The sequence below is a fragment of the Sphaerodactylus townsendi genome, linkage group LG10, assembly GCF_021028975.2.
Source record: "Sphaerodactylus townsendi isolate TG3544 linkage group LG10, MPM_Stown_v2.3, whole genome shotgun sequence".
Taxonomy (NCBI): Eukaryota; Metazoa; Chordata; class Lepidosauria; order Squamata; family Sphaerodactylidae; genus Sphaerodactylus; species Sphaerodactylus townsendi.
Window position 1 is genome coordinate 60,501,930 of NC_059434.1, and position 24,137 is coordinate 60,526,066.

The window sequence follows — 24,137 nt, forward strand, 5'->3', positions numbered from 1 at the left end:
TTACAGGAGAGAAATCACCCTTTTTGATTGCAGATTTGTACTTCTGAAACCTAACATTAATAACTGCTTTTTAACCCATGCCATTTCAACTTTAGCATTCTCCATAGATAACAAACAAGCACAACTGAATCTAGCTGCTCGAATCTTTGATCTACCTACCTCTTTCCAGTTACTCTGAAATGGGTTTTCTTACAGCCTGAGGAAGAGTCCAGATCTATAATGAAATAGAATCTTAATCCTGAGTCTGAATTACATCTAGCCGAGCTGCCGATTCCAATGAAGAAATTGCACATTCTTGCCAAGGAGCTATACCCACCACTGCACACTTAGGCAATCTGGTTGTTTTTTGTTTTTCTCCAAAAAAAGTGAAGGAAAGGGAATCAATGGAAATAAATTTCTCAGATGAAAATGCATATCCATGACAAATTATGTACCACCTGGAAGGTAGACCACCTGGAAGTGCTTAAAAGCACTTAAAAGTTGTATTTTTTTTTCTATTGCGGGTTGTGAACCATCCTCCATTAGATCTATGGAATTCAACACACTACTTGAATAGGGCTTGTTCTTGCGTAGTGTGTAGAATGCTTTTGCTATTTCTGAGTTCTGATGACCTCATAAATAGCTATGCTGCTGTACTCAAGGTTACCTCACAGTCCTTGTGAGTGCATGTTCCACACCGTCACTGTGTAGGTTCTTGAACACAGACAGGATATGATGGCGGCTAGAAGTGGCAAGTAATTTCATACATAAGCAATACAGTTGCCTAAAAGATTTCTGATAACAGGTCAGTGTGTGTGTGTGTGTGTTTTGGAGGATACGTGTCTTTAACTGTCCTATGGTGCTTTTCTCCTCTATGCCCTAATGCATGGCCTGTCTATTTAGCAGTGTACTATCTATGGGGTATAGATAAACCTGAAGCTCTGTTGTGTGGCTCATGCATTTCTACTAAAATATCTAGTTTTTGCTGTTGTATGACAGCATCTGTTGACCTGTCATAATTGGTTTATTGAAAGGAACTTCCTTGCTTCCTGTTTGCAGTGCCCTTTCAATAAACTGGTTATTGGAAGAGGTTGTCAGATCTGCAGATTTTATCCATCACAAACCCTGAAAAAAAACTGTATTGTTTCAGGAGAATCAGTACTGAAAAGATCCTACCTGGATTCATGACTTAAACTCTGTTTTGGAACTAGCACCTAAGCTAGAGGCACATATTTTACTCAACTGTCCACTCATGACACTTTCTAAGAGCTGATTCTGATTTTTTAACGAAAGCAAAATAATTAACTCTATGTTTTTTAAATTCTGAAGCAAGTGCTTTCTACGCAAATGATGTATTTGCAGCCATGCTGCCAGAAAGATTTTAGAAGTGTGAACTCTCCTGACTACAGTTGTGTAGCTAAAGGTGGCAAATATTGCAGTGTTCAGGGTTAAAATCATCGCTTATCAGGTTAAAAGCAATTTGATGAACATTAATTTTTGCCTGAACTAAGTATTCCTTCTTGTAGTGGTGTAGTGGTTAAGAGCAGGTGAACTGGGTTTGATTCCCTGCTCTGCCACTTGAGCTGTGCAGGCTTATCTGGTGAACTAGATTAGCTTGTGCACTCCAACACATGCCAGCTGGGTGACCTCGGGCTAGTCACAGTTCTTCAGAGCTCTCTGAGCCCTACCCACCTCACAGGATGTTTGTTGTGGGGGGGGGGGAGGGAAATGTAAGCCCCTTTGAGTCTCATTACAGGAGAGAAAGGGGGGATATAAATCCAAACTCCTACTCTTCTTCTTCTTCTTTCATTCACAATGGCTTCTTAGAACTGAAGTTTGTTGTAGAGGGCAGCTAGCCACTCAATAGCTTTTAAAACATCTAAAATATTTTTGAGAAAATTGGATGTGTGACTTCTGTCAAGCATATGTAAACTTTGAAGGTTTTTCTGTGCAATCAAAAACCATAGGTACATGTACTGCTACCAACAAGTTATAGAATGGCCAATTAGGAAGTAAAAGCCATGCTTGGGTATTTGTAGATATAGCAGTCAGAGGATAAAATGAACTTGTGCCACCCTGAGGTCCTTGAATAAAGAGTGCTATAAGCTACACTGTCATTTTCAGTGATTTGGTACATGTCAAGAAGGTCCCCTAAGCCAAAGGAAACTCTTGGTTGCCAAACTCCAGCCCTGCCCCAAAGTTGGGAACAAAGCAGCCAGTCCATCCTATACTTAGTAGTTCAGTAATGTGGTACCTGAGGAGTCCATTGAATTTGTAGTGAAGCCACAAAAGAGCACGGACATGTTAGTGATACATTTATTCAAGCAGAGGTCAAGAATCTAGACAGAATACACTGTAAGTAGTAAGAAAACAAGTACTCTTGCTATTCTCAACAGGAGACTTTGTCTAACAACAAAACAAACAATGGCAAGGCTTTTTCTCAATAGTTACCAGCCCAGCTCACCCCAGCTTCCTCCAGCTGGCTTCAACCAGCGGTGGCCTCTGACCCATCAATGCAGGAGCATCTTCCAGTAACTCTGGACCCTGTTGTAAGGTTTCACCCAGCATGGGTTTGTTTGAGAGGGAGTGACTTGAGGCCTCCAGATAAGAGGATCATACTCCTTATCAGCTCCTGCCAGCATTGCCAATTGGCCATGCTGGCAGAGGCTGATGGGAATTGTAGTCCATAACATCTGGAGTGCCAAAGGTTCGCCACCACTGGCCTATGCGGACAGAGCACCCTGCTTTATCAGAAAATCCCACATGGGATGAGACTCCAGGACTAGTCATGTTAAATCGGGATGAGAGGTGGTGTAGATTATTAGATTTGGGGTCTGAGCCTGGCTTCAGTCAGGATGGGCGAGGTAGAAATGTACTAAAATAAATAAAATAACATTTTAAAACTGCCCACTTAAGGTAAAGTTGCTGATAGCATTATCTTTAAGATGCCGCCTTTCCCGTGACCAGGTGGAATCAGAGATGTTTCCTCAGGCCAAATGCTCCCCCCCCCCCCCACATCTGCCATACTGAAATAATAAAATGATTTATGTTATATGACTGAGATCAAAGCCACAGAGAGGAGTTAAAAGGCCATGCTGGACATGGACTTTGTTCCCGCAGGCTTATCGCCCTAAGTGCATAGTTATGCACGGTTACTCCTCTTCTGCTATTAGCCTGTTATCTCGCAGAAACAGGAGGCAATTTCAACTTACACTAATAGTTTCACAACCATCACCAATATAGAGTTAATAGCATACAATAATCACAGGAGGGGGAAGTGAAAACAAAACAAAGTCTCTTTAGCGAAAGAGGCTTATTGACATTATCGATGCCCATAAATAAGAAATGCAGGACTATGGATTATAAGGGAAATATTTGCTACAGTGGAACCTTGGTTTTCGTTGACTGCGGTTATTGTCAGTTTCGGTTTTCACCGATTTTTTTCCGTGAACGTTTTGTCTCGGTTTTCATTGGTTGCCTCGGATTCCATCGGATTTTGCCACTTTCGTCGTCATAGATCGCTGCTAATTTCCTATGGTACTTTCCTATGGAAATTATTGCCTCGGTTTTCGTCGGTTTCAGATTTCACCAGTTGTTTTCAGACAGATTACTGATGAAAACCACGGTTCCGCTGTATTTGATTGAGGAGATGGTGATGGTGGTGGAAAGGGCTATCCAGTTATAGCTGACTTATGGCAAGAGACATTCAGAAACATTCATTTCAAGGCAAGAAACATTCAGAGATGATTTGCCATTGGCTGCCTCTTCATGGCAACCTTGGACTCTGTTGGTGGTCTCCCATTCAAGTACTAGCCAGGGTCAGCCCTGCCTCCAAGATCTGACCAGATCAGGCTAGGTTGGGCCATCCATGTCAGGGCACTTGATTCAATGACTTAACCCAAATTAATAATGAGAATTTCTTATCTTACTACCCGTGTTTCCCTGAAATTAAGACAGGGTCTTATATTAATTTTTGCTTCAAAAGATGTGTTAAGGCTTGTTTTCAGGGAGTGCCTTATTTTTTCCCCATGATTTTGCGCCCCTCACATGACCAGATCAGTTGCACTGGAGAATCTGTAACTAGGGTTTATTTTTGGAGTAGGGCTTATATTTCAAGCATCCTCCAAAAATCCTGAAAAATCATGCTGGGCTTATTTTCGGGGTAGGGCTTATTTTTGGGGAAACAGGGTATATAGTTACTCCACATAAAATAAAATTAGTAGTAAACATTGTGACAGAAGTTGTGTAAACCTAGCTATCCTTAACTGATTTTGATTTTTTAGCTAGCTGTGCTGTATCTGTGTGCACATTCAAAATGGCTCCTACATGACAACTTTTAAGAGCTCTAGCCAATCTTGAACACAGGTCTGCATTGTCCATTGGAGAGCTAGTATAATATATGGATGAAATAGCTAAAGCTACAAAACCTTAACATCTGAAAAGTATTGTTTATTTTTGTCTCACATTTAAGGTGATCTCTCTTGTGACATTTTCGTCAGGGAAGGTATGATTTTACAGTTGAGTATTAACTCTGACATAACAGCTGTAAATGTTCCAGCTTGCTATGCTGCTTGATGGTTTCTCATGGCAATAGTAATAAATATAAATGACACATCCTAAAAACAGTTTTCCCTTCTAATGAGGTGAGCATGTGACTAAATGACTCTTTTTTCTATTTGCTTGCTGGTTGACTCGTATTTTCTAGCTGAGGAAAATGAAAGTAGGGATTACTCAGTACTCCTTTTTGGTTAATATGTGTGACAAAACTTTTCCACTTATGAATTGGGTGCAGTTGAAACCCCAGTCACTGCATCTGAGAGGTGATAAAACACTTTTTGTATCTTTGTTAATTTGTGAATTTCTTTCAAGTAGAAAAAAAACCCAGAGTATACATTTTTATAATGTGTAGGAGAACTTTTGAATGGGTAGCAGGCCATGTTGAGTCCAGCAAGCATTGATCGAAACAGTTAAGCTGATTTTATCTGAAGGTCCTAGATGCATTTTAAATAGATAGGATATATAGGGTTGCCATCTGTACACTGGGAAATACCTGGAAACGTTGGGAGTGGAGCCTGAGGACAGGGGAAGGACTCAGCAGGGTATAATGTCATAGAGTCCACCTTCCAAAACAAGTATTTTCTCCAAGTGTTGCCTAGAAATCAGTTGTAATACAGAGCAATCTCCAGCCATCCCATGGAAGTTGGCTTCTAGACAAAGTCCTTGGTTTTAAGTGAGATTGGGTGTTTTCTGGGCTGTGTGGCTGTGGTCAGGGAGCTCTTGCTTCTAATGTTTTGCCTAGCATCTTCAGAGGCACGTCACAGTAAGATGTTTCTCTCTGTGGTACAGTGTGGAGTGACTGTGTGGTAGGGTATCTCTTTTCTCCACAACACAGGGTTGTTGGGGGGGGGCATTTTCATGTGTCCAGTTGGAGTTCATTTGCTGTTTCATTTTGAATTTCTCCTGTTTTTGCTTTTGTGCTTTTTTTATAACTCTGGTAGCCAGGCTTGTTGATTTTCAGTGTCTCTTCCTTTTTTTTAAAACTAGCCTGGAGTTTGTAGATTTCAATGGCTTCCTATGTAACTATGAGGTGGTAACTGTCAGATATGCCTCTGAAAATGCCAACTAATAGATGTGGGCAGAACTTTAAGAGCAAAAATTACCACAACTACACAGCCCAGAAAACCCACAATACCCAGTTGATTCTGGTTATGAAAATCTCCAACAATACATTGTTCTCTGCCTTGATTTGTTTGTGCCTTGAATGCTACACTTGGAAATTAGACATTTTTCCTGAAATAGCATATGACCAACGTGAAAGCAGTACAGTCTGGTCCAGTTGTCCAGCTGAAAGTATAATTGTGCTAGAAAAAAACACCTTTGATTAATTTGTTTAGTGCATTCTCCAGCAGCGAATAAGCTATCCTTGTGGCTTTTAATATGTAGCTTGTCCTTGAGCTGAGGGAAACATGAACGCTTTCAAGTGGTAATTATTTATCTTACTGTTTTAAACAACTTTAGAACTTTTTGTTCTTTGACATTCAAGGACTCATTCAGTCACTGGAACATCCATGTATCATCATTGCTGCACAGTTTAAATTAACTGTAAAATGTAAAGCAATTCCAAGGGATCTCAGATTTTCTTGGAAAGGTTACTGGAGAACTAGTCCATACATTTTCTGGTATTAGCAGTTTTCCCCTACTTATTGAAGCGGCTGATTTCTTTTCTTTTACCTTCAGACAAAACATGGTGTGGTGATTAGAATGTAGGACTAGGAAACTCAGGCTTCAAGCCCCCCTCTGCCATGGAAGCTTTCTAGATGACCGTAGGTCAGGCACACACTCTTCGTCTGCCTATTTCGCAGGGCTCTTTTGTGGGTAAAGTTCCGTTGGGGATAAGTTGTAAGAATCTGTTTCCTGCAGAGGAGAAGAGTGGTATAAATGCAGTAAGATAAAAAATACCAATAATTTCAATGGTGTGTGATTCATTTTTTTAGCCAAAAAAGAATCGCAAGGCTAAAAAAAGTTGACTGGTAGCCCTGCAGTTCAATTAGGCCAAAGGGTCCGCAGTTCGTCCTCTGTTGATCAGCCTGAAGACAGAAGAATTGGGCTCACTACAGTCTAGCCCCCAGTTCTATGAGACTGAAAGGGACTTAGAGGACTCTCTCCCCTTGAGATCTGAGGTTCCATGCTCAGATGGGAAAGAAGGAGAGTGGTCTGGAGACGTGGAGGAGGCACCAGAAATCTCTTCCGGATTATTTGCTAACGAGCACCATCAGAGTCTTCTGACCAAGGTGATTAGTACTCTGGAATACAATTGGAAGGACTCCAAACAAGGGGGAGAAAATGTCGTCTTCTGCAAATCTGGATCACAGGGCATTTAAAAAGCTGGTCAAGCCTGTTTCAGGCTGTCCTCCTTCAGAACATTTTGATTTAGTCACTAAAAAAGAGGTACCTGGTAACAGTGCCTTCCAAGGGTTGATAGCAAAAAATGTAAATGTTAACAGATGAGGCAATGGAAGATTTAAAGGTGCCTCAGATTGAGGCACCAGTGGTAGCATTGCGTTCAGGAGCAATCCTTTCTAAGAACAGAGAAAATGGGCCCCCTGGATTTTTGAAAATGAACAGGGATTAAAAAAGGCTTTTGAGACTTCTTCATTAGCCGTTAGGGCTTTAGCTGTTCTTTTCAAATTTTGCTAGAGCCTTGGTAGTTTGGGCTGATGACGGTTTGCAGGAGCAGGAAGTTTATCTGACGTCCCTTAGATTGTCATTGTTAAAAATGCAAAAGGCATTGCCGTTTATCACTGATGCATCCTTAGATGTGATGCAGTTTTTTGCCAGAGCCCAAGCAGCCACAGTCCTTGTTCATATGATTTTCAAGAATTGGATGGTTGACACACTAATAATAAAAGGCAATCTCTCCACAGAGCATTTTGCTATTTGGGGAATCAGGTTTTGACAAGGTGTTAGGTGAAATTAGAGGGGTGGGGGGGGGGAAGTAATGCCTTCTTCATCCTCGCTGATATTGAAGGACAGAGACCAGAAATTGAAACAGAACAGCTCCTTTTATTCCTCTAGGCGCCCTTCAAACAAAAGAATCAGAGAGGATTCCATTGGGTGGGTTGGGGAGGGGAACTCTACCTAAAGACCCAGACAGCAAGGGCACCAGTTCAACAAACAGGACAAGGGGCCCTTCCCACCTAAGGCTCACAATACCTGACTGCACCATTGGGGTCAGTTCTTCACAGATGTATGGAAGACTACCATCATGGAATCCTGGGTATGCAATGTAATGGGAGAAGGATATAGAATCGAATTCCTTTCTCCTCTCCTGCACATGTTTCAGCGATCTTTACATTCAAAATATCCAGAAAAGTTTGCCATTCTAAAGGAGGCATTGTGGCCATAGATTTTGAACCTACAGATGAGTGGGGACAGGAGGTTTACTTCCTCTGTTCCCAAAAAGTCAGGGGTATTGAGAGTCATTCTGAACCTCAAGTGTCTAACTTGTTGGGTCAGGAAATGAAAGTTCAGATTGGAGTCTCTTCTTCTTACGATTCAATAGGGCAGCTTCCTGGCCTCCTTGCACTTGATGGAGGCTTATCTCCATGTTTTGATTTATCCTTCATCCAGATGTTTTTTTCGTTTTTGCACCAGGGGACAGCATTGGTAGTACATCTATCCTTTCCATCTATTCTTGGCTCCCAGGGTTTTTACAGAGGTTCTAGTCAGTCTGTGGCCCACCTTCAGTTGAGGGGAATCCATCCATACCTGGATGATATCTTCCTGTGGGCTTCCTTGGAGGAGGTTTTCCAGGAGAACACCCATATTACATTCCTGGTACTGGAAGAACTTGGATTCCTCATCAACAGGAAGAAGAGCTCCCTTCTACCAGTTACCAACCTGATATAACTGGGAGCCAGGATAGATACAGTTCAAAGAAAGATTTTCCTGGAGGAAAAGCAGGTAAATTTTTGGAATGCAATCCTGCTTACCTGCCAGGTGCAGAAATGAGACTTAATGGACATCACAGCTGATGTCAACAATTGATATGGTTCCTTGGGGAAGACTGCCCCCTGCAGTATCTTCTGCTTCCACATTAGAGCAGCATCTGCAAAAAGAGAGACAAATCGTTACTACTGTCAAGACCAGCTGCAGTGGCAGCTCAAATGGTGGGAATGCCAGGATCACTTAAAAAGGGGGGCTTCTTTCCTTTAGCCCCCATGATTGGTGATAACAGGTGCCAGCAAAAGGGGCCGAGGAGCTCATTGCCAGGAATTATTGACTCAGGGTCTTTGGTCAGCAGCAGAGGGACAGCTCAACATAAATGTTCTAGAACTAAAGGCCATTTGCTTGGCCTGCTGGCCTTCAGCAACAGGGTAAGAAATCAAAATATGTTGGTATAAACTGACAACAATACTGCCAAGGCCCACATAAATAAAAAGGGGGCACCAAAGGCTTCATGATTACATAAGGAGATGGTCAGGACCTTGTTATGAGTACAGAAAAATTTGCAGAGAGTGATAGTGAAACACCTGAGTGGGCTGACCACCATTCAGGCAGACTGGGTGAGCAGGAAAGATTTGAACGGGAACAAGCGGGCCCTGCATCACTCTGTGTTTTCAGAGATTGCCAGGAGATTTGGTCAACCTAAAATAGACCTGTTCGCATCAGTGGCAAACAGCCAGGTCTAGAAGTTCTGCACTCAGGTTTGGAATCCATGGACAGAAGGTGTAGTTGCTCTAAGGATGTAGTCGCCAAAGAGCCTCCTTTATGCCTTCCTTCCTCTTCCCCTACTGGGAGAGGTGCTGAGGAAGTTGAGGGAAGAGGGGTCCACGCTCCAACTGGTGGCCCCCTTTTGGTCCTGGTGGCCATGTTTTTCAGACTTGGTACAAGCCCCTCAGGGAACCATGGAGAATCCAAAACACTTTCAACCTATTTCTTCAGGGTCCCATTCTCCATCCCAGCCCTTCATGACTGCAGTAAACAGTGTGGTTATTGAAAGGGTGGACATACAAGGATTAGGATCACCCAGAGAGATGGTTAACATTATGCTGGGGGTGAGGAGGAAGTCCACTAACCTTGCATGAATTGCCTTTCAGAAGTGGGCAAAAGGGAAACTATTTTCCCTTTGGACCCTTCTCTTAGAGACATCATGTTTTTGTTTTTGGAGGATAGGGTTGATTATAGGAAATTGGAGTTACGACTAAATACCCTGCACCATCAGGTAGCAGCCCTTTCAGCAATGTTGAGACTGAGAGGCTTTAAGGTATTGGCAAGGAATGATGTGATTAAAAGGTTCCTAAAAGGAGTGTCACAGCTATCCCCTACAATAGTAGATATGCCAATAAAGGTTGACTTGAACTTGAGCTACAATAATACATAGGTTCCCTTCCTAGAGTTTGGGAAGGGTATGGAAGGCTTTCACCAAAAGCTCTTTCAAGCCCTTGGAAGAGGTCTCCTTCCTAATGTGGAAGGTAGTTTCTCTTGTAACCATTACATCAGCTAGGAGGATGTCAGAGCTCAGTATGCTGTCTATAAGAAAAGAACTCTACACCCTTGACAAGGACTCTGTAACCCTAAAAACAGACCCATCATTTGTTCCAAAAATTTCCCATGAGTCAACCACTGATCCTGCCATCCTTTTATCCAAGACCTGTCCACCCAAAGGGAAAAGAGTTGCATGCTGTTGATGTGAGAAGGGCTCTATACTGATAGGACGCAATCCTTTAAACACTGTGTTTGTGACATATGGAAGCAAAAACAAAGGAAAGAAGGTTTTCAAGACCACTGTATAAAAGTGCTTATTGTCGGGGTTTGCAGGTTCCAGGTCATGTGACTGCACACTCTATCAGGGTTGTGGCTATTTCTGAAGCATTCGCTTCCAGAACGCTGGTGGAAGAGATCTGTCAGGTGGCAGTGGGGTACTCCTTTTCCATCTTTGTCTGTTATTATAGACTGGACCAGCAGGCCTTGACAGAGGCTGCCTTTGGGAGGAGAGTCCTGCACCAAGTAACACTCCAGGACCAATGAGGTGAGCCAGATATGTGCCTTTTCCCCACCCATGGAAGGCGTAGGTATGTAACCAGCCAGGATGACGCAGCCTCATTGGAGGAGAATGACAGGTTGGATTTTCTATGAGGCTGACTTCTCTTCTGTGCAGCAAAGTCATCCCCTTCCGACTCAGAAATAAAAGTCTGAATTGGCTCTGAGTTGGGATAAAGGAAAAAAGGAATAGATGGAAAGTTTGATTATAATTTAAGAGTACTGAGAATTTTATGTTGAGTGGAGCACGGCTATGGTATTCCTGGAAGGGCCAGCCCCCTACAGTCCAGGAGAGTAGCAAAAAAATTTCATAGTCCTGCTTGAACAGCAGGAGGCATGACCTAACCAGCCTGGATGACTTTGTCCTACTGAAGAGAAGACAGCCTCATGGTAAGTCCAACCTGTTGCTTTCAGGACGCTGACATTAAACTGACATACTTCTGACCGGTGTGGGATGAGCTGACCTGCACATGTTCAAATAATAAAGGAAGGTAAACATAGGCTTTTAAGCTTGAGGTAAATAGATTCAGCTGAACACATAGTAACTGTTTCCCTTGTATCTAAAAACATGTCCCTATCAGTCTGAAGAGGTCAGTAAAAACGTTAGTATCTAAGCCCGTTACTAACAACCTCTCCTCATCCTAGGCTTGCTTCTGTTTTTGAATGATCGTTTCCTATCTGCTGCTGTCCTTTAGAATTTAGTAAGTTATGAATATATTATGGTGAGCTTCTGTCACAGTGGTTTTTAGTTAAACACCAGAAGTAAAGGTTTTGAGTGATACTGTCCCCATTCTGTTTCTAGAAGCAATTCTGAAGCTTTGCCAGGTCCCTTCCTACGCTCTCAAGCTGGCCTCTAGCTAGAAATTATTAACAGCTAAGAAAGATTCTTGCTCTGTCCATTGTGAACTTGATTCCAGTCAAGGGCTAAGATTGTTAAGAACTCAAGTCAGGACCTATTGAGTTGTTGCCCTTTAAATTCGTTATCTCCTGTGTCCAGAACTTGTAGAACATGTACAAACAATTTAAAAAAACTGTTTTTCTCCCATTTGTTTATAATGTGTAGGTCAAAGGTCAACAATCTTTTTGAGTCTGTGGACAGCGTTGAGGTTCTGAAATGGGGATGTGCGTGCAACGACAAAATGGCTGCCATAAGAGGTGGAGCCACCCACTCACATTTCAGGGAACGAGGTCATACACAACTCTAATATAATAGCTCTCAACACTTTAGGCAGAAGCTCTGGTTAACAGGATGCCTTTTAAAATGAACATATTTAAAAATATTTTCTTGCATACATTTTTACTCATTTAAGGAAGAACCTTGTGGCAGTTGCTACTGAGGCAAATTTTTAAAAATCTGCATAGCCGCCTGGCCCCAACCACTTTCTAAAAACTTTGGGCAGGGATTGGGAAAGACATTGGTGGGGACCATGTTAGGGGCCCTGGTGGCTCATAAAGTACAGCTGTATTGTTATGAGGGTACAAGAGTATGGATGCTCCCAGGTGTTCTTTGAAATGTTCTTAATGATATGTTGCATGTGCCTGTGAAGTAGCCATGCCATTTACCCACTGAGTGTGGGAAATCTCCCTCTTCCAATTCCCATTTTTTTGCTGCTGCTCTCACGGGGGAAAAAATTACAAATTGCCAACTACGTTAAGTCACGTTGAGGAAAAATCGGAATGTGATGTCAAGTGCCTCTAGAAAGCCTCAGAAACATTGTGGTTTTACCACAGAGTTTCTGGCCCTTCCTGGAGTTGCTTGATATCAATTTCTGGATTTTTTTTTCCTGGATGTCACATAATACAGTCATACAGTGGCACCCTCCATGTCCCACCACTCCTGCTAACTCTTGTGGGCAACCATACTGTAAAGGAAGGAGAGGAGAGGAGAGGCGTATCTATAAAAAACAAACTAGAATTGAGGTCCATGGTTTAGTAAAGTTTGAGAACCTCTGTTCTAGTCCAATATTTAAAATATAAAGAATTTCATTTAAAATGGTACAATGCACTACAAGTGGTTTGTTTGTATTCTGCTAGCACTATAGTGCTCCACTGAAAATATTATGGTATTTGACTTGAATTCTGGAAGGGAAAAATAGAACCAGTTTGGGTTCTGTGTGGTTTCCGGGCTGTATGGCCATGTTCTAGCAGCATTCTCTCCTAACCAGTTTCTTTTTTAGCAGCTAATTGATAATTAACACAACAGACTTTCTCCAAACATGAAATGTCTCATTTACTGACACCTTTACATAGTTGGCATTCTTAATTAACGTCTCCCAAGTGTTCATCTGCTATATGTAAAATATCTATTTCTTGCAAAAATTGATAGACATGTCCCATACAAACTTGCCTCTTACAATCTAAGGTAGCACTTCCCTCACCAAAGCAGCTGTGTAGCCCAAGGGATGAAACTGTTGCCCACATGCCGATGGATTTAATATGAAGACTTAATTTTTCATTATAGACTTTAAGCCTCTGTTTTAGTCCACAAGTAGAAATTACTTCTCTGAGCATAGTTTGCTGCACTTTTCAAACATTAGATTTTCTGGTCTGTTTTCAAAAAACACAGTTCTCACAATCTTTTGTTTTGGTTCAGTGAAGATGACCATCTGAAAAATTTGTCCATTCAGTTGTGTAATACTCATGTTTACCTACTTACAATAGTGCCTTGGTTCATTTCTAGTAACTGGTTTTGTCTCATTTAAACCTACATATGTACTTACTACATTGTTCCCACGTGAGTGATGTCCTGTTGGTATATGCTGTGTATGAATTACAAAGTTCAAAGTCAGAACAAATAAACAGCAGTGATTAAAACATTCCACTAGTATTCCTTTGACCACTGACTGAATCGTGTACTGGTCGTGGTGATCTAGACCTCTGTACTTTTTACTGTTTGAAATATATAATGCCTGTACATGATTTGGTGTCACTTCTAAAGATCAAACAAGTGCCAAATTGTGTTTGCCAATGGATATATGAGTCTTGGATTAAAAAATAAATTTGTCGTCGACACAGTGCTTTTAATGGCGTAACTGTTACAAAGGAACACTCGACTGTTTGCACAGAGTTGCTTTGTGGCTTGTGGCATTTCAGACAGCATCTACGTGACATAGTTCTCTATTCATCTCATTTTTGTATTTTCCTGTACATTGTTGTGATCTTTGCCTAACCTGGTTTGGTATGTTCTTTTTGGAAAGAGTGCAGACAAGGCTCCTTTGGATGCCTGGGCCGCTCAGATCAGGGCTGGGTGGAATTTATCAAGGGCATATTATCAATTCTCTAAGCACAAAGAAGCAGCTCTTTCACTCCCTGTTCTCCTTGGATGAGCACATGTATTTAAGACCTGAGGTTTTACCTAGAGACTCCATGTTGTCAACATGGCGAGGGATAATTGGGAGCAGACCCAGCCATGAGAACTAAGGTTATACTGAGCGTTAAACTACTACAGCTTCATGTGGTACTAGCATATTTTAATTCAGGGGTCTGTAACCTGCGACTCTCCAGATGTTCATGGACTTTGTAGTCCATGAACATCTGGAGAGCCGCAGGTTGCAGACCCCTGTTTTAATTAAACATTGTTTAGGATAAATACCAAGTTTAGGGAAAAGTTTCTATGGGTTCTCACCTTTTTTGTGCATTTTTCTCAGCCTGAATGCTTCAGTAGACCATGTATACTATTTTTATTCATTTATTAAACTTCTGTTTTGAATAAATCGGATCTCTGGAAGCACACTGTGCCTGTTTGGTCTTCTTGTGAAATATAATCTTAATCAATGGGTTGGCACAGGCGGAGCAACAACCGGAAACAGGAAGCTAGTACAGAAAGAGAGAGGCTGAGAGAGCTGCAGTGTGGCTGCCCAGGCAGAACCTGCGAAGGAACACTTTGCTCTTTTCCTTTTGTGCTATGAAAGTTCAGTAACCTGTTATATACCAATACCTGAAGTCCCTGGCATTAATAAGAGACCTCTCATTTAATAATAAGACATTATTAAAAAGACCGTTCTTGCCTTATATTAATAAGATGAACTTAATAGCATGGTAACAGGTAAGGGCAGCAGGTAAACGTGCCATCACCAGAGCAAGATTTTCAACTTTGCAGTCTTGAGGTAGGAGCAGAGCAGGAGATGCAGCAACTGAATGAAGCCTCTAAAGGGCAACACATGGAATACTAGATGCGCGACTCCATCTAGTTGGAGATACTTCCAGTGCTGCTAGTAGTAGTGATCAATAGTTTGGGTATCTCTGGAAAGTGAGGCAAAGAGGCGGCAGAAACTTGGGACAGCATGTTTCTCCCTAACCTTCCAGATGCCAACTCAAAGAAACAGGGATGGCTTTCAAGTCCATTCCTTCACAGTGCAGTTCAGCTTTTTTAGCTACAGCATACTGAGTAATCCTTTGCTAAACAGCTCACTGCACATGTAGCTATTACAAAGTACACAATATTCCCTTCTGTTTTGTTTCTAAGGATGACATTAAGCATTGGGCATGAAAACAGGCACACATTTTTAGTTTTATCCAGGGATGGAGCTGCCTCCTAGCAGCCTGGTCCACACACCCCCTCCTTGTTGCAAATGCCCTCCTAGGGACTCTGGAGCACCCCAGAATTGACATTCCCACCCCTGGATTTACAAGGAGCAGGGACTTTGAGGAAGCCTGAGCAGCAAGAGCAAGCCTCACAGTTCCAGGAAACAGGGTGGAGGCAGCATAGCCTTAGCCAAGCTGCAATTAGCAGCCCTCAGCAGCCTTAGAGAGTAACTTGGGGGCAGCACAGTCATAACCAGGCTGCAATCGAGAAGGGCCAGGAAGGCTGAAGAGCCAGTCTCAGGCAGGCAGAGCAATACAAACAGCTCGCTAGCCACTAGGAGGCTGGAGTGGGAAGCTCCCAGGAGGGAGGGGACCTCCTGAGAGGGATAAAATGGAGGCAAGGCAAGAGGTTGGGAATTGGTGTGATGCAAGGGCTCAGGCTTGCTGGAGTGTTGTTAACTGCCTGACAAGAGTTTACGAGCAGAAGCCGGAGTTGCATCTTTGATCCAAAAGGGTAGCCGAGCTCCTGCAAAGGCAAGGTAGCCTACACTTCAGGGGTGGCCAACAGAAGGGGTGCTCACAATTTCCATTCTTCTTATTGGGTAAATTATATTCCCCCTTGTAAATGGATCTACTGAAAAGGCTGAACCTCCAGCCGGTCCTTCTGGAAGAGAGAGATTAAGGATACCCATGAATTGAGTAACTTGCACCAATAATGAGTAGTTTTGAATTTCACCCACCAATTGGATTTACATATCTCATCAAGGAGCGTTATTCAGTGTAATTCATGTGCACTCTACCTCACTGTTTTTAAACCTTTTCCCAGTCCTAAAGATCTGATAAACCACAGTGAATCCCAGTGAAGTACCCAGACTAGAATGACACTTTAACATATTTAACTGAACAACTTTGTGTCCAGGAAATGCAGTGCAAGTACCCAAACCCTGAGAAAAGAAAGAAATGTAAAGATAAAGTTGTATGACTTTGCTGAGTGATGAAAACGGACATTTTGTGGTAGCTCACCCACTATCTGTAGTGTCCATCTCTTTACCCTTCCCCTCCCCTTTTAATGAGGTACAGTACCTGTCAGGTCACAATACAGGACTGGCAGGCTGAGTTCAGTATGGGAAGTCAACATTCTGCATGCCATTATTAGAAGGAATGACTTCTCAAAGTTGGAGGTTTTGATCTAGCACGCCATGTTTTAGAAGTTACATGTTGAAGGTAGCTACAGAATTGAGAGAATTAGTTTAATACGTTTCTTCAAGAGGCTGTTGAACCACAAGTTGATTTACAAAGAGAGAGAGAGAGAGACTGTTTCCTGAGCCTGCTCTTCTGGTTGCCTCTTGTTTGGTACTAAAAAAAGGAAGGAAAAAGTGCTACTTGTTTTTTAATCATTATTGTTAATGGCCCTCACTCAGATGCTTCTCTAAAAGGGTTGCAGACCACGGTGGCTAACATGCACACAGGAGTACAATATCTGCTTTCTGTCTTAGCCTTGTTGAACTGAAAGCTAGCATGAGTTTGTTTAATTTACTGAAGACGATTTACATGCTTTGTGAAACAGTTGGCTTTCTGTTGGCGATCTGTAAAGTGCTGCTCCCAGAATAGTTGATGTTCTGTGTTGGATCTGTAGCAGTGTCTAAAAGGTGCCCTTTCAGATGATCCTTATTTAAGAACATTATTCATCTACTGTTTATATGACCCTGAGGTTAAATATGTTCGCAGAGATGTTCTACAAGTTCTTTCCTATCACTGAAAGAGCCATGGTATTTTAATTAAGTAGAATTTTTAGTGCACACTGTTTTATAAGAAAAATCACCAGGTCAAGTTTTAAAAAGGATTAAACGTATCAGTATTTCACAACACCACTGTAGTAAATGGTATTATTGCATTGTGTTTCCTGACGTTCCTCTAGAATTTGTATAATCATGATAATAACTTGGGGCTCGGTCTGTCATCGAGTAAGGTGAGGCCACCTGTTTAAAGTAACAGGCTTTAGGATGTTGTAAAAGATCAGCAAATTGACAGTTCTTTTGCTTATTTTACTACAGTGTAGAAGATGGTACCACTTGTTATTTGGAAGCAGCCCTGTAAAGGCTTAATTGTGGAGAAGACTGAAACCTTGTGATACAGGGTACTGCCAGTGGTTCTCAGATTTCTTATATGAACTATGTATTTTTGAAGACTCATCAGGTAACTCGAGGCACCTAGGTTAAGTTCTTAGTAACTTACGTATCTGATAGGCCTGGTATACCAAACAAGTTGTTGAACAGCAAATTACTTTTTGGCCAAATGCATCATGGCTCAGAAAGTCTATTTTGCATAACATAGTTTGTACTGTGGGCCTAACATTTCATTTCAGATTTTAGTGAAATATATTTGATGCTTTTCTAAGAATGATTAGAAATGCTCATTTTGGTGTCATCAATTCTGCAATTTTGTGAGAATTGTTCTTAGCACAATGATAGTTTTCTTGACTCGAAAACCTGGCTTGTCACCAAAGTGAGCTTTCTTCACAAGCTTATTGCTGTTTATAACTAATTTTGCATATCCATCGTCTAGGAAAACGAATGCTGCAGACACAGCACCATAGAACAAGCCATGCCTACCCATACAAATGTTTGGGGTTCATTGTCCCATGTAGGAATACTTGCGAGTGAGTCCCATTCAATATGATGACACGTGTTTCTGACCAAACATGTACAGGATTGTGCTGTACATATAATATCTATATCTCTAGAACAGGGGTCTGCAACCTGCGGCTCTCCAGACGTTCATGGACTACAATTCCCATCAGCCCCTGCCAGCATGGTCTGATCTGCACAATCACTGATTGCTTTTACTGTTAAAACTACATAAATATCAGTACTTTACCAGAGAGATGAGAATGTCTTCCTGCCTCCATTCTCAAAGACTCATACTTAAGTTCTCTGTATAGTAATTAGTCAATCTAATGAGACTAGTGACTCTCACTGTAGAACACTTTCCTTTCCAGTGCTGTCCAACATACAACTTTATCTTATATGCTTATTTAAAAATCTTTTGGGACTGCCCTTTCCATAAAAGGTGGTCAAGTTGTTTAGCATAAAATGCCATATTCATAATTAAACGTGGAGCCAACTGCATCATGTTTTGCAAATGAAAATGTGGGTGGGGGAAGATTGGGATTGATTTGACAGCTTGATCTGGTAGCAGATATGGTCCAGATTGAAATGGGCTGCTAAAGAAGGATGCAAGATGAAGTGTCCAAATGTCAGGAATAAGGAGGAGAGTCAACTAGATTGCTTATATAGCTTTTTATGTATGATATTGTATGAGCCACAGCAATGAATCTCACCTAATATTGGGCAGTGCATTCCTGGCCCACAATTCTTAAGCAGGCATAATCCAACTTTAAAAGTACATCTGAGTATTGCTGTCACATCTGAACAACTACACTGTTCCAAAGCTTACATACTTGGAAATGAAAAAGCAATGTTTAAGAACAATAACATATGTCCTGCGTCATTCTATTTAGAAATTAAGAAGTGATAGGGGTGTTGTGTGGTTTCCGGGCTGTATGGCCATGTTCTAGTAGCATTTTCTCCTGCTGTTTTGCCTGCATCTGCGGCTGATCCTCTGAAGATGCCAGCCCCAGATGCAGGCGAAGCGTCAGGAGAAAATGCTACTAGAATATGGCCATATAGCCCGTAAACCACACAACCCCCCAGTGATGCCAGCTGTGAAAGCCTTCAACAATACATAAGAGGTAATACATGCCCACAGCAGGCTACAGCTAGAGATAATATGCATTTTGTGACCTTAAAACAAAATCCACTCCCAATTTTCCATCAATCTCTTCCTAAAAAAGCTATTTTTTGCAGTACTTTCCCTATTTTTTGTTTCCTTGCTTCAATTGCTTTATTTTGTGCCAAAACCTCACCAGGACATATCCTAGGACTGTTTTCAGCAGTGAACATGGGGTATGAATTACAAAAGAGAGGACTTTCAGAATATTTTTGCCTCCTCGCTGAGTAACTGCAGGTCACTTATAATTCAGCCCCTTGGTTACCTTTTGACAGTGTGGTGTAATGGTTAAGAACGGAGGACTCCAATCCAGAGAACCGGGTTTGATATTTGATAAACAATTTGATAAACAATTATTTTTGCTGTTTTATTTCCATAATTACCTTGTTACTGTTTGTAATTTAATTACTTCATTTATTATTCTTTGCATTATACACATAGGTAAAAGGATTCCATACACTTGTTAAATTATTATGTTGTTGAACTGAATTGTTGCATTACATTATATACCAGAAATGCATTGTAATTGTTTATATGTGTTCTAAAGCTAATTCAGATCTTATTGATGAGAGAGTCAATGCGGTATAGTGGTTTAAGGGTGTTAGGCTAGCATCTGAGAGAGTTAGGTTTAAATCCCCATTCAGCCAGTGACATTCTCTCAGCCTAACCTACCTCACAAAATTGTTGGGAGAACAAAATGGAAGACCAGATTTAAACTTCCTTGGGTTCCCATTGGGGGAAAAGGTGGTGTACAAATTAAGGCAACAAATAAATCAGTAAGCTTTTAAGTTTGGCTGTTTTAATTAATTTATTCTATAGAATATTTGTTCGTTTGTTCTGGTCAAACAAAAGCATTCAACATATTTACTAGTACAGGAGAAAAAGATAATGAGGTATAATTTGGGGGGTTAGCCCCAGAGGTGGGATCCAACCAGTTCTCACTACTTCTCTAGAAGTGGTTACTGATTTTTCCTGAGTGCCGAGAAGGGGTTACTAAAGCAACCTCCCTGCCCAATAGGGACTGGAGGTGCGTGTGTGCGGCGGCGCCACCATCGGAACCTGTTATTAAAATTTTTGGATCCCACCACTGGTTAGCCCCCTATTAAAAATATTGTGAGCAGAGCAGGATATGGGGTTGGTGGGCAGTGAGACGAAGTAGACCTCAGCCATGTCCGAAGGGTCTCTAAATATAGCTTTATGAGACTGTATGTTTTGTGAAGCCTTTCTTGGGCCTCTGCTTCACTTGCCCTGTCAAGTATAATCCATGAAAAGAGAGAGAGAAAAGAAGCAGCTGTTGCTTTAAAATTAAGATGGCTTTAAAGTTAAGGTGGCTGGAGGAGGGGGGCTTTTCCCTTGGACAGAACTCTTAAAAGGCAGGTATTGTTCTCATTTTAAAACGGACAGTTGGAAGGTTTGCAGCTTTGTGGATTTTTGTGAACCTTACCTCTTTCTTGACTTTGATTACAGAAAGCATGTTGCTGATACCTGGAAAGTACGTGAGACACGTTCACAAACTTCACCCATAATTGAAAGAGAAAGTTGGAATCAGTTTCAGCAGGTTTTTATTGAAAGACCAAAATTGGCAGTGAAGAAACGGAAGATATTTTTAGAAGTGAGGCAGGAATTAATTGGTTTTGCCACAGGTGCCAGACCTGATGGATACCATCGAGACAGCAAAGCTGGAAGAGAACATGGAAGGTCAGAACAAAGAAACGTCAAATGGATACGCTCGACCCGTTCTCACCGTCAGTGAGGAGAGCAAAAATGGCAGCAGCAAACCAAAGGGATTACCCAACGGCTTGCGGAAAGGCACCAAGAAGTACCCAGACTATATTCAGATTTCTATGCCCACTGAATCTAGAAACAAATTTCCTATGGAGTGGTGGAAAACAGGCATTGCGTTTGTGTACGCTCTCTTCAATTTAGTCCTAACTTGTGTTATGATCACAGTGGTACATGAGAGGGTACCTCCCAAGGAGCTCAGTCCTCCGTTGCCAGATAAGTTTTTTGATTACATTGGTCGTGTGGAATGGGCATTTTCTGTATCAGAAATAAATGGAATGATACTAGTTGGATTATGGATAATCCAGTGGCTGTTTCTAAGATACAAGTAAGTATACCTGCTTGTTTTCTTCTTTTGACTAAGACCCAATGGGGTAGTGGTTAGAGTGCCTGACTAGATTCCGGGAGATTCCAGGTTCAGATCCGCACTCTAACCTGGAAGCTTCTTGGGTGACCTTGGGACAGTCACACACTCTCTGCTTAACCTACCCTACCTTTTATCCCTGTCCTGTGAAGAGGATGAAATGGAGAAGAGAATGTTACATGCTGCTTTGGTGTTACCCACACTAGACCCAGAGAGGGGGAAATTAGCTGGCTGCACAGTTTCTAGATGACAAACAAGGGATCTTTTATCATTGTATATGGGAATTTTATTCCAGAGTAGTACTCCAAGAGAAAAGTAACACAGATCAAAACTAAATGAATTCTGTATTCACTAATAATTAATCACTCAACTATATAACCACAAGTGAACTACAATAAACTACACTCCCTCCACAAACCACTCTATCCTTGCCAAATAGTCTCTTTAAAACATGGGATAAGGTTGAAGGATGTTCAGATGGGTGATACTACTTGATCCAGTGAGAGGCTGTGAATTACAGGGTATTTATCCAGCAGAAGTAGCGTTGGGAAGAAAGGGAAAGGATCTTGCAAAGCAGTTGCAGGGGTATCCAGCTGGTGAAAGAATCGAGCACATATTTAACTGGACCAGGAAAAAGATCCCATAGCTGGACACGGACCCTACTTTCCTGGGATCAGGATTGTTCCAAGAAACATTTGAACTTGACTGGGTAGTTTGAATGTCCAAGTTTGGCTGGCAGATTAAGATCTGGCATTCCCGGCTTGGATGTTTAGCAAGAACCCAGTTTGAGAGGATGGTAAAACTGTCCCCTTGACGGATCGTCCTGAGTGAATTGGATGTTAGCCTGCTTTGATCAATGACTGGATCAGAGATAACACTAAAGGGTAACATGAAATGGCTCATGTTGCTTTGATGGAATGTTCATTGAAGCAAAGTGTATACTTACATCATGCAGGCCTTGGAGTTTGTGGGGGGAGGGGGGAGGTATCACTGACATCCTGCCTCCATGATAGAAACCAGGATGTGCTTTCCAAAACTCACCCTAGGCATCCCCACCGCACTTAGGCTTTTAAGGGAGTGCCCTTCAAAACAACTAAAAGGGGATTAGGGGTCAAATCGAGTGCTCAGGAGGGAAGGACAGTGGTCTCACATGGAGGAGAAAGGCAGGGTATCAATTAAGTGAATAAATAATATGACACATCAGAGATCAATCTGTTAGAGATATAGTGAAACTGATTTAGGGGATCATGAAGCTTCTTGGCAGTAATTTGCACATATATCATATGCTTTCCATGAACTGCAGGAATGGATACTGAGAAGCTGCATGATCCCCTACCACATAGACATGTGACTGCCAGCCTGGTGTAGTGGTTAAGAGCAGGACTCTAATCTGGAGAATTGGGTTTGATTCCCCACTCCTCCACATAAGTGGCAGACTCTAATCTGGTGAACCAGATTTGCCTCCGCACTCCCAAATGCCAGCTGAATGACCTTGGGCTGGTCACAGTTCTTTGGAACTCTCTCAGCCCCACTTACCTCACAAGGTGTATGTTGTGGGGAGAGGAAGGGAAAGGAATTTGTAAGCTGCTTTGAGTCTCCTTGCAGGAGAAAAGGGTTTGTGATATAAATCCAAACTCTTCTACTGCTGCTGTCTTAGAACTGTTCCATGTGGACATTTTAGCTCATGTAGGCTGGACCTTTTAAGGGAGTGAATGTTCAAACTTTGCAAGATTCAGAGTTGCTCCATCAAATATAGGCGTAGTCTGTCCTGTTGTATCCCTTCTGAAAGGCACAACTTAGTGCTTGATTCATACTTGCTTTTTGTAACAGGAATTGCTACTTCTATTTTTTAATAAGATTGTAATTTTCTTTAAGCTTATCGTTATTGCATGCATATAGAATACAAATTCAGAACTATAGAGTTTTCTGTGTGCCATGAGAGCATTATGACTACTTCTGAACAGCCTTTTATGTTAACATAGATGTGGCAGAAAGTCTAACCATTATCTCTGTTCAATATTTACAGATCAATAGTGGGACGAAGGTTCTTTTTTATTCTGGGAACTTTGTACCTCTACCGCTGTATTACCATGTATGTCACTACCCTGCCAGTGCCTGGAATGCATTTTCAGTGTGCTCCAAAGGTAAAAAGGAAATACTGGCTAACATAAATGATGTTTGTTTTGACTGTAGGAGTTTGAAACACTTTGCGTAATCAACTGCCTTCCTCAGCTTGTACTTTGTCTCTTCTGGCTTTTCTTGTAGCTGAATGGAGATTCTCAAGCTAAAGTTCAGCGGATCCTGCGACTACTTTCCGGTGGTGGGTTATCCATTACAGGCTCGCACATCTTATGCGGAGACTTCCTGTTCAGTGGTCACACTGTAGTGCTAACACTAACGTACCTATTTATCAAGGAATGTAAGTCTACAGTATCTACAAATTAACAGTTAATAAAAGCACTTCAGGGGTACTTCTCTAGTGATTTTATGCCAATATGAGTGTTTCTGTGTATACTGTAATCTGGCATTTATATGTACAGTTTAAGTAGATGCTTCTGATTTTTGGAGTAATAGGGTTAGGGCAGTGGTGGGATCCAAAAATTTTGGTAACAGGTTCCCATGGTGGAGGGATTCAAACTGTGGCGTAGTGCCAATGGGGCTGGGCAGGGCTCGACGGGTGTGTGGCCGGGCATTCTGGGGGCGAGGCATTCCTGGGCAGGGCTGTGGCAAGGACGCAGCCGCTGCGCCGGTCCTTTGGCGGGAAACGAATGCACGCAGGCGCAGGTTGCCACGCACGCCGGTGCACCTCCTGCTAGACTGCTTCCAAGGTCTGCTTGGCTACTGCTGAGAGGAGGGGCGTAACTAAGGCAAAAATCACGTGGCAAAATCACCAATTAGTAACCCCCTCTCGGCACACACAAATAATTAGTAACCTACTCTCGGGAACCTGTGAGAACCTGCTGAATCCCACCTCTGGTTTAGGGTCAGGTGTTAGGAAACACCACGTGAAGGCGTTTTGAAACTGCTCCATATGGGGGAACTTAATGCTTGGTAGAGCATGTTACCACTCAGCCATGTTTCTTCATGGCAGTGTGTATCTCAAAGAAGATACAACACATGGTGAGCAGATCCAGAAGAATGATTTATTAAACGATAA

At 42.0% G+C, this 24,137-nt stretch overlaps 1 protein-coding gene across 3 annotated transcripts in view; it reads left to right on the forward strand.

Moving 5' to 3' along the window:
• The window catches only part of SGMS2 (sphingomyelin synthase 2), a 47,376-nt gene that overhangs the window by 14,002 nt on the left and 9,237 nt on the right, over positions 1–24,137 (forward strand). For all 3 annotated transcript variants that reach the window (XM_048509835.1, XM_048509836.1, XM_048509837.1), the window contains 3 exons: positions 20,302–20,944; positions 23,007–23,124; positions 23,246–23,399. In XM_048509835.1, the coding sequence (XP_048365792.1) occupies positions 20,490–20,944; positions 23,007–23,124; positions 23,246–23,399 (727 nt within the window). In that variant the 5' untranslated portion in view covers positions 20,302–20,489. The remainder of the gene's footprint in view (positions 1–20,301; positions 20,945–23,006; positions 23,125–23,245; positions 23,400–24,137) is intronic.